Source organism: Colias croceus, chromosome 14, assembly GCF_905220415.1.
Source record: "Colias croceus chromosome 14, ilColCroc2.1".
NCBI lineage: Eukaryota > Metazoa > Arthropoda > Insecta > Lepidoptera > Pieridae > Colias > Colias croceus.
In genome coordinates, this window is record NC_059550.1 from 6708961 (window position 1) to 6719104 (window position 10144).

Consider the following 10144-nt stretch of genomic DNA (forward strand, 5'->3'; position numbering starts at 1 on the left):
AACTAGACTGCTTATAATTTTTTTAAAAATAAAATAAAAGTAAAATAAAACTATGTTTATTTTCGTAAGTATTAACAGATACACACATTATAAAATTGACTTGGACATCTTGGACTTGACGAATAGCCGTATTGGAAACTCCTGTAATAAGTTTTCATAAAATTATATTCCAATCAACAAACAATATTATAGTTACCTACATATAATATTTTTTAATTAAAAGTATCAAAGCGGGTAAGTCCAATTTACCAATAAAATCTTCTAAATTGAAAATTGTGATGTGTTTGACCCTTCTTCATCAAATATTTTTCTATACACATTATAAACAACACCTCTTGCTTGTGATCACAGCGGCTTTTTCGACATTTTCGAAGATTTTTTAGACAAAATCCTAAAAATTATTTATCAACTGCAAAAAAGACAAATAATTTGACAACCAATTTGATAGTTGTCAAATAAGTTGCCACATGAAAATCTTTTATTTCTTAAATATAAATATGCCATCAGATTCTGGTAGACCTATAGCAACTTGAAATAATTTTATATCTATTTTTAGTAACTGGTAATATTGCTAGTCGGAAATCGGAACGTCGGAAGTTCTACAAGTCATATTTGTCATTAAATTGATATTTTTGTTAATGTCACTTGCCCTTCAAGAAAGAACTAGGAAAATACCACGAAAATACTTCGGAAGTTATTTTAGACAACTCTTTGTTCCAAATTTATGAATCGCAATTAAAATAGCAATACCATAAAATCACGGCGCTTAATGATTTAGGCGTTTGTTCAGAGTTTTTATTAGCCGTCGCCGTAGTTGATGCTCGCGTGCGTAGTTAGTGAGCATATTTCTTTAAATTACAATATCATTGTGGTTTCGAAATGTCTCGGTTGGAGTACTTGTTCAGTGTAACCCTTTTTTATTTGTTGGTGATATCAAATAATGTGCACACTCAAGATGTATGTGTTAAAAAGGGTCCGTGTAAATGCGAATTTTCTAATGGCACTGGTATCGACTTAGCGGCTGCAGCGAAGGCTACATTTTACACCACTCAAACGTTTGAGCTACAAATGGGTGGTGCTGAATATGTCCTTAGTACATATTATTACCATCCTTGTTTTGATGTGACGCCCAGTGTAAATAGTTCAAAGCCCGGCACCGGTTGCGACAGTCCATTGTCGGTAAGTTGAAAATCATTGAGACGTATCTATCTACGTATGCGCAATTTCTCTAAAGATACAATTGACATCATTACTCCAGTATTCTATTTTGTATAGTTGGTTCATAAAACTTAATTTTTATATTATGTTAGATGTGTAAAATTATAACAATATGTTGAATATTATGTTATATCATCATCATCATCATCATCATCATCAGCCCATATACGTTCCCACTGCTGGGACACGGGCCTCCTATGAGGGTACAGGCCATAATCCACCACGCTGGCCAAGTGCGTGTTGGCGGATGACACATGTCGTCGAACTTTTTAATTCTTCGACATGTCGGTTTCCTCACGATGTTTTCCTTCACCGTTCAAGCAGTGGTGATGTTACAACATGCGCAGATAAATTGAAAAATCAATTTATTTCCTGCGCGCTCGCCTGGTCTTGAACCACGGACCATGTTATATAAAACTAATCATTTATTAACCACTGGTTTAAGTACTTACATGCATAATATCTTGGAAACCTGATGTATTTATGCAATCTTCATCAAGACATTATGTGTTTTTCCGTAACTGTAGGTATATAATTAATATATAACTTTTTGTTATAATCGATTTTCAATTTGGTCACAAATTATGTTCATGTCAATAAACCGTCATGTTCATATAATGCCATTGCTCAATAAATAGAAAATGCTAGGGATTTTAAGCGCTATGTCCACAATAAACTGGTTTAAAATTTTCAGCTATGCCGTCATGTGGATAGGTTCAACTATAATATAACAACCAACACATATGTCGCAGATGGCGGTATATATGAAAAAATGGGTGTTACCAATCTATCTGATTTCAGTTCTGATGGAAAATCAATCATTTATACCAATCTACCATCGTAAGTTTTATCAATATTATTTTACACATATTTAGTTAAATATATCATTATCTAAAATTATATTATTATTAACTAGCTGTTCCAACAGATGTTGTTTAGTCCCATTTCCCCTTTTTGTGTTTTCTCTCCATAAGAACCTTCCTTGTGCCTTGACAAAAACTTAAAAAAAATTGCAGAATTGTTCAAGCATTTTACGCTTAGGAACACATTTAGCGGTTTCTTTTTATAATATAAATTGAAAACTATTTTTTTTATAGAAAGACAGTGAAGTACTCGCAGCTCTAGCTTGAAATGATTTTGAATTTTTGAATAAGCACTTTTCTGTGCATATCATAATATAAAAGTAGAGCAATTTACTAGCCATCTACTAATGTATAGAAAATTTAATTAACTCCATGAAACCTTTGCGTGTCTTCTCCTAATCACCATAATTAAATTAACTTTGCAAATTAAAAAATGTGTTACTAATTTCTGGAAAACTATTTGAGTAAAAGTAAAAGACACAAACATTGATAAAAAATTGGAATTCTTTTCCTTAAATTTAGGCACATTATTTAATACTTTATTATATAATTAATCAACTTGACCAAGTCACAAAATCAAAACCAGTTTCTAAGACACTTAAAGTGGGTGAAAATAATTATTCAAACCAGTTTGGACTCAGTTTTTTGACCTTCATTCTTTATGGTTTAGAGATAAAACTATAACATGTGTGGTAACATAGTGAGGGTTTATTATAATAGTATTCAAATAATTATGGAAATGCTTAGATACACTTGAATACTATTGTAACAAAATCTTTTAATATTTAAAACTAAATTTCTTTAAAGACATATTTTAACTTTTTAGACTAATAATACATATACAAGTTAACGTTTAAATCTGTGTACATGCATTTTCTTTTCTAATCAATTGCTTTGATGAAACTTTACATCATTAGCTATGAAGCCTGGTCAAATGAAATAAAATATAATGATTAGAGAATATACTGTATACTGTAGCAGTAGATATTTTTCTCTTTGGCTCTATAGTCTTTTTACAAAACAGTTGTTTAAACATAGACATCACTCAATTTTACATTAAAATTAATTTATTATTAGTTAAGTATATATATTTTTTTAATGGTATAACCTGTTTTTCATTTTATCATAATTGGATAAAATATGGTAACTGTTGATAACACAAGTGATAACTGCGTTAAAAACAACCGACTTCAAAGTTGCACTTGCAAAATTCACAAATACCTACAGACAAAAATGCTCATAAAATAAAAACTACTGGGCCTATCCCAATAAAATTTTTATGGGACCAATTCGACACCATCCCGCATCGAACAAAAAAAGAATCACGTAAATCGGTTCAGAAACCTCGGAGTAATCGGTGTACATACATAAAAAAAAAAAAAAAAATACCGGCCGAATTGATAACCTCCTCCTTTTTTTTGAAGTCGGTTAATAAATTAAATGTTGTTTTTAATTAAGTTGCTGCTACATCTAAATGAGTACATTATATTATGTGTAATATAAATGTATGACAATTGTAGGTATTTAAAGTTGTTTAAACATGTTACATATTCATCACATGTTCCAAAAATAGAAAAACAGAGAATCAAAAGGAAACCCATGACATATGTATCTCAAGATTATATAAAAATAGATAATTTAAAAATATTTTTTTTTTCAGATCAACAATTGTTATGCTAGTCTGTGCCCAATCTGAAGGTGAACTGAATGTGTACTCGTTAGCAGAACCTAATAAAATTGTAAGTATTTATTGACATTACTAGTTTCTGTTTGTTTATGTAGTTCATGAAAAAGTTATTAATGATAAAGAAATTACTTCGAAAATATTATAGAACATTAAATGTAAACAGTAAACAATTCATTATTTATAAAAAATGTGGCGCAAAAATAACATAAGCTACAGAAGTCATAAAGATTAGGATAAGATATAAAAGCATTAATGTATTATCACTTGCACTATGTATAATGAAAAAGTACTATCATATGATCTAACATAAACTGTATTATATCAAATTATTGTACTTCTATTAAAATATCAATAATACATATTGACATATCTTGCAGGAATGCATTCACAGAGAATTTTATTTTATAGGCTTGTTAGCTATCTCAAAACGCAAATTTCGATTATTTACAGGGTGTAATCGTTAAGTGTGCACAGGCGATTCATATTTCATACTTAATGTATGGGAGGGTTTAAAGATTTTTTTTTTTATATTTCTCGAAAAATTTATTACGGCCATTTTACTCATTAGGTTAAGTACTTTCGATATCAGTTTAAAGTTTTTTGTTATCTGTAATACTTACGGAAAAATCGCCTGTGAATACTTAACGATTACACCCTGTATATGTATAATTTACCTGCTTTTTTCAGGTACTCAGCTTTTATACAAGACATGCATGTTTAACATTGATTGAAGAAATAGGGAGGTCTTTGGGGTCAACTCTGTTGATAATATTCTTCTCCTGTGTCATCTTCTACCTGGTCCTCGGAGTTTGTACCAAGAAATTCTTGATGGGAGCTACAGGTTTAGAAGTTGTGCCGAACCTTGCTTTTTGGATGGACCTACCTACCCTTGTGAAGGTAGCTATTGAACCCTATCCAAGTAATATTATATACGCGAATAAGAACTTAGTATTGCCCTCTTTCATGCAAGAACTTTGTAGCAGATTTTGATAATACTTAACTGTGACGTAGCTTATGTACCAAAATGAAATGAATAACTACTCTAGAAGTTTTTTTTTTCAAGCGGGCCGCTCACTAGTGATACCATGTGTTTGAAAAAGTGTACATCAATGCAATTAGAACAACTTATGAACTGTCCAACATTTTTATATTTTTAAGCTTGCTTTTTCTTAAGCTTTTTTAAGCTTGCATAGCTTCTATCGCGGGCCTTGAGCGCGTGGACCGAATCGAGAAATTCCGTAACGAAAAAAACCTCACGCTCCGCACTCCGACGGGCGGAGGTGTGGCTTGAAGGCATAGCATGCAATAGCTTTACCGCGGCAGTCCCCGAGTGACACACGTCGTTTTTTATTCCAACTTCTGTACAAATTGTAATTGACATTTCATTATTTTCCAGGACGGTTGGGTGTTCGCGATCAACGGTTTCAAATTGCCCACGCGTGGCGCTGGGCCCGTGACGTCACCGGACCCGAACAGCTACGACAGCATATAACATCAGGACCTCACTGAGGGCCAATTGGTACTCATCGAGTAGACTGGACTGATACCGTGTGATATGTGGTGAATATTCTTAGTATTGCACTCTGTGGAAGGGAACTATGGTCCTCGATCTTGTGTAATATGTATCAGTAGTCATTTGGCCTTTTAAATATTTTTTATATGTTTGATTTAATAGAAATGGCAGTCGATTTGTAAATTAAAGATTTTAAACGCGATATATTCATTATATTATTTTTCCGACGTTTCGCACACTTTGCACGTTCTCCCCTGACCACACTCGCTGCAGTGATAAATTCTTTAATTTCTAAATGTATAATACTCGCGTAAAATCGAACAAGAACAAATAAGAACAAGATCAAGCAATAGAGATTTTGCTTAGAAGTAATGTATGTAATAAAGATTTTTTTCCCTTCTCTGATTGAAAAGGGACAATAGTTAAGTTCCACACAAATAAATGGATTGAAAAGACATTTTTTAACTTTGTAATAGTATTAATGTTTAATATACTCGTAAAGGCCATTAACTCCATTATTAGGAAATTATTTGCTTTATCATAGCGATTTTATTTGATATTAATAAAATGTTTAAATGAACAAACAAATTGTTATAGAATTTTCAGAAAAAAGTCAATGGTTTTACAACTATACCATTGATTTTTCGTACATATTATATTTCATACTAAGGATATTTACTTTGGCTCGTTGATCAAAGTTTTTATAAGATGTTTTTGTTTGTCCACCCGTCACTAGTCTAGTTATACGTATATTAGATTATCACCTCATTATATCTATGTATAGATTTATCGTTTCACTATAGATAGGTTTAATTGTTGTCTTAGTTTATATTCAGTTTAGTGTCCATCTTGAATGCAATGCAAATGTATAATAAAACGTTAGTAATATATGACTTGTTTTTCGTAAAAATATACATAACTAAATGACAACCATATCTATATGTAAGAAGTTTTTAAAGTATGCGTGCTCTGTGGTGCGAAAATTGTAATGCACCTAAAAATAGTTTATTATTTGCTTTGAAAATAAAATGTACCGATAAAGATGGTTTTTACTGTATTTTGTAACAGTTTATTAAATCTTTGTAAATTGCCAATGTTTTGCTCAAGAATTTTTTGGTATACTTTATTTTTAAAAACGATTTATATTTTCTAAGCTTCGCATACTATGGTATTACTGGATATACATATTCTAGTTTTTAAAGAAAATTCTCGGCAAATGAACAAAAAGCTATATAAATATTAATCTGTAGATACGTAAAACAAATATATTTTATTAAATACATATTTAAATAATACCCCAGATAATATAAATTTACGTAAGGCCTTAATGTGATCTAGTTCTATATATTAATATGGTTTGTAATAATGTGAGTCACATTCCTTCAAATATAAATTGCAATTTTTTTACAAATAAAAATTATAGTAACTACGTAAAATATAAGTATAATGTTACAGTTAGGACTAATTAATAGTAACACTGTAAAATGACTTTTTGTCGCATAAGCAATTTTATTTTAATTGGTTTAAAATAACACAAAAAAATTGGTTGTCTGTAAGGTCGGTTTACTGACGATAATTGAACGTGACAACGTCCGATTGTGCTTCTTTGTCGCTCTTTCCGCGCTCTCGCTCGCACTTCAAGCCTTACATGGAACGCCTCAGATGAGTCAGAGCGAGGTAACGCCGCATGAGTCATGTTTTTTCGTGCGTGCAGCCGGCTTTATCGAATTATAAGACGTTGTCACGTCAAAAATTCTAAGTATATGCATAAAATATATACTTGCCATTTGATTTGATTATATCGAAGTATTTGTGCCAATTGAAAAGATGTATATTTTTTGGAAAACTAATATAATTTCGTTAAATAATAGCTATCTATGCATAATAAACTAAATAATTAGCTAAGTGAAAGGAGATGTTTTCACTTTGGACTTGATAATACATCTTGTTTGTAGTTTATCCCGGATCAAGATTGTACGGTAAAATTAGGTTTTACGCTTAAAGCGCTGCTATATTTGTTTTATTTATACGTGTTGCCAATTATGAAAAATTCACGGCACCAATAAAACTTTAAAACACAAAATAACATCTGTAACGAACTGCACACATTTTACCCATTTTTTATACTGTCTGCATAAATTTTTGAAACATCTCCTTTGGAAAAGTTATGTTTTACTGTTTGTCTACTATTTATCTACTACGTATATTATAACCAATAAATGTATTGTTTTTACACATATCCATTTTTTACTGTGCGTCTTTGTATTACAAAAAAATCAAGGGTGATTACATTACCAGTTGTGCAATAAGATTGATATTTTTGTTTTATTCTTGCACAAACTAGTGTGAAAATGTTGTATTGAATCTCTCCTTGAAAATAAACTGTATTGAACATATTTTAGTTTTATTTACATTTCATGTACCTACTCTTAAAATTTGATAGGGTCTCATAATTTTAATTAATTCAGTCAGAAATTAAAGACTTTTTAACGGATTTTAAACGCGATTTATTCATTATATTATTTTCCCGACGTTACGAACACTTTACAGCGAGCGTGGTCACGGGGAGACAATTAATTAATTCAGTCAGTCAATCTTAATTCCAGTATTTCGGTGGGGGAAAGCAGTAGGTACTTATATTCTTGCTTACGGTTAGACTTAGACGGAGGTCTTAGAAAATTCCTATCGGAATGAATTCCTATTGGATAATATTTCCCCTAATTAAAATGAGTCCATTTCACTAATTAGCTTCCCAGTTATCTTCAGACACAAGCATGCTATGAAATCGTTCCATTGTGATTTGAGACAGCTGTATAGCTTGAAACAGCCATCTCTCAAATCTCTACTCAAATTGTATAAACAAACGCCCTTTTGAGAGTAGGCAGCGTCACGTGACTTCTTTTTTATAGATATTAGCATTGGTCTTAAAACTATATAATGTTGCCCAATATAACGTAAGTTTACGTGAAGGTAGGGATATTAAAAATCACGTATATTTTATCGTATTTTGTATTTATTGAGTGTTTGAATTTAATAACATTAAAGGAAAAAGATTTTATGTGAGGCATTAATGATTTCTTAATGTAAATAATAAAAGCACATTTTACAAAATAATAACTGTTGGGTACATCTCGGCATTTATTGCAGTAAGAATCCATTCTGTAATTGAAAAATGAAAGTGTTAATTTCAATACTATTTTCCTATACATGTTAATTTTAAAGGAGATATTAAAATTACCTGTGCTGCGTTATTAACTAAACACGTGGCCAGAAGTGAGGCCCTCTCGCAACCTTTTTCAGCATCATTAACTGTTTCTTCATTTACTGAAACGAACACATATACTTAAAATACCTTTAGAACAATTATTGTGTTGTGAAAACTATATTTTTTTCTACTTTCCATAGCCATTAGGGGTTATTGTGTAATGTTGCCAGAAATGTTAGTGTTGCATGTTTATTGTCATTTAGTGAAACCCAAATTGCGTAGTGTTATTTACCTTTTTTACACAAGTCGTATAATTTCCTTGCATTTTTGATTTTGTCCTTATCATCAGAGAACTCTTTAAGAGATAGCTGGTAAGCGCTCTCATCGTCAAACATACCCTTGTCGTCAATCTGAAAATAATTGTGTTGCTAGGTATAAGATATAGATTATAGAGTTATCTTTTTCTTGTAGCCGCAGACCTATGAAAAATTACTTTACCGGTTTGAAATTTTAGAACGTTTTAAAAAAGACTTGCAAGCAGGTAGGTATATTGGTATCAAGTAGCCAGTAGGTGACCGATATCGGGAATAATAATTCTAAATCATGGATTCAAAATGATATGTTTAGTTCAAAAGATAGCTTACCCATCCAACTTTCTTAAAAACGCACGCAAGAAGACACTTCGCGTTGTCGCTGCTGGGAATTTTGTGATCTTTCATCATGTTAACTTCATGGCTTGTGACTGAGTGCTCTCCGCTACACTCCATAGCTTTCTCCAAGAACCATGCCTTTATATCGGCTTCAGATTTCGCCTAAATAAAGATATTATGTGGCTTAGCATAAATAGTAATGGGCTTATTTTAATAACGGTTACTTTGGTGTACTTACATAACATGCACCGATAAAACAAAAACAGAATAGAATTTGTAAATATGCCATTTTCGCAACTTCGTAACAAACACTGGTGGTTGTTTTGGTGAAATATCATTTTATACCAGATGCTTTTATCATGTAATCATTATCCGTATTACACTAATGTTTTTTAAATTCGTAAATAAATTGTTTATAATCATGATTGTAAAATAATTTTGACCTGTTTTTTACTTGGGGTTGCTTCTTGATTGTTTTAAGATTTGACGACCTTCACTGCTGTTGTTTGATTTTCACAAACAGTTTGTCAACCGTTCATTAAAATAAGGCTAGTGTAATTTTCACTTGTAGTTATTTTTTTAGCGATATGAAAATCTATAGTTACTAATAATATTATAAAGCTGAAGAGTTTCTTTGTTTGTTTGTTTGAACGCGCTAATCTCGGGAAGTACCTACTGGTCCGATTTGAATAATTCTTTCGGTGTTAGATAGCCCATTTATCTAGGAAGGTTATACTTAGGCTATATAACATCACGCTACGGTCAACAGGAGTGGAGCTACGGGGGTGAAACCGCGCGGAGCAGCTAGTAATGAATATACTTATTAAAATTACTAGGGAATTCTTTTGTAATTTACGAGTGGTTATGTTACAAAACCTCCTTTATGTGGCTTAGCTTCGACTTGAAAATTATTGTGTGAAGAACATGTATTTTTTAATTCTCGTTTTAAATTTTCAAAAACATAATGGAGTTTTGTGATAAGTTGGTATAGGTACCTTACACAGTACC

The 10144-nt window shown here is 31.4% G+C and overlaps 2 protein-coding genes across 3 annotated transcripts; one reads left to right on the forward strand and one right to left on the reverse strand.

Annotated features, from left to right (window-relative positions):
• The first annotated feature begins 622 nt into the window (after nucleotides 1-622).
• On the forward strand, nucleotides 623-5471 carry LOC123697173. The gene is made up of 5 exons (XM_045643590.1): nucleotides 623-1179; nucleotides 1913-2058; nucleotides 3742-3820; nucleotides 4456-4665; nucleotides 5165-5471. The coding sequence occupies exons 1-5, from the start codon at nucleotides 880-882 to the stop codon at nucleotides 5258-5260; spliced, it is 831 nt and encodes a 276-aa protein (XP_045499546.1). The 5' UTR covers nucleotides 623-879; the 3' UTR covers nucleotides 5261-5471.
• A 2803-nt stretch (nucleotides 5472-8274) lies between these two features.
• Nucleotides 8275-9659, reverse strand: LOC123697176 (general odorant-binding protein 19d-like). Of its 2 annotated transcripts, XM_045643595.1 has the most exons (4): nucleotides 9131-9659; nucleotides 8779-8896; nucleotides 8520-8605; nucleotides 8275-8440 (listed from the first exon to the last, which is right to left on the reverse strand). In XM_045643595.1, exons 1-4 carry the CDS (start codon nucleotides 9251-9253, stop codon nucleotides 8420-8422), a joined length of 348 nt encoding a protein of 115 aa, XP_045499551.1. In that variant the 5' UTR covers nucleotides 9254-9659; the 3' UTR covers nucleotides 8275-8419. The 2 variants fall into 2 exon arrangements, with proteins under 2 accessions (XP_045499551.1, XP_045499550.1); XM_045643594.1 differs by having other exon boundaries at nucleotides 8275-8605.
• Between the last annotated feature and the right edge of the window lie 485 nt (nucleotides 9660-10144).

Excerpts from the sequence above, each read along its gene's own strand:
- LOC123697173 (XM_045643590.1), top strand. The coding sequence starts at position 880 with ATGTCTCGGTTGGAGTACTTGTTCAGTGTAACCCTTTTTTATTTGTTG. Across the intron at positions 2,059-3,741 it reads ATTTATACCAATCTACCATC|ATCAACAATTGTTATGCTAG; the intron begins GTAAGTTTTATC and ends TTTTTTTTTCAG. Across the intron at positions 4,666-5,164 it reads ACCTACCTACCCTTGTGAAG|GACGGTTGGGTGTTCGCGAT; the intron begins GTAGCTATTGAA and ends ATTATTTTCCAG.
- LOC123697176 (XM_045643594.1), bottom strand. The coding sequence starts at position 9,253 with ATGGAGTGTAGCGGAGAGCACTCAGTCACAAGCCATGAAGTTAACATG. Across the intron at positions 8,897-9,130 it reads TTTTTAAGAAAGTTGGATGG|ATTGACGACAAGGGTATGTT; the intron begins GTAAGCTATCTT and ends AATTATTTTCAG. Across the intron at positions 8,606-8,778 it reads ATACGACTTGTGTAAAAAAG|TAAATGAAGAAACAGTTAAT; the intron begins GTAAATAACACT and ends TGTTCGTTTCAG.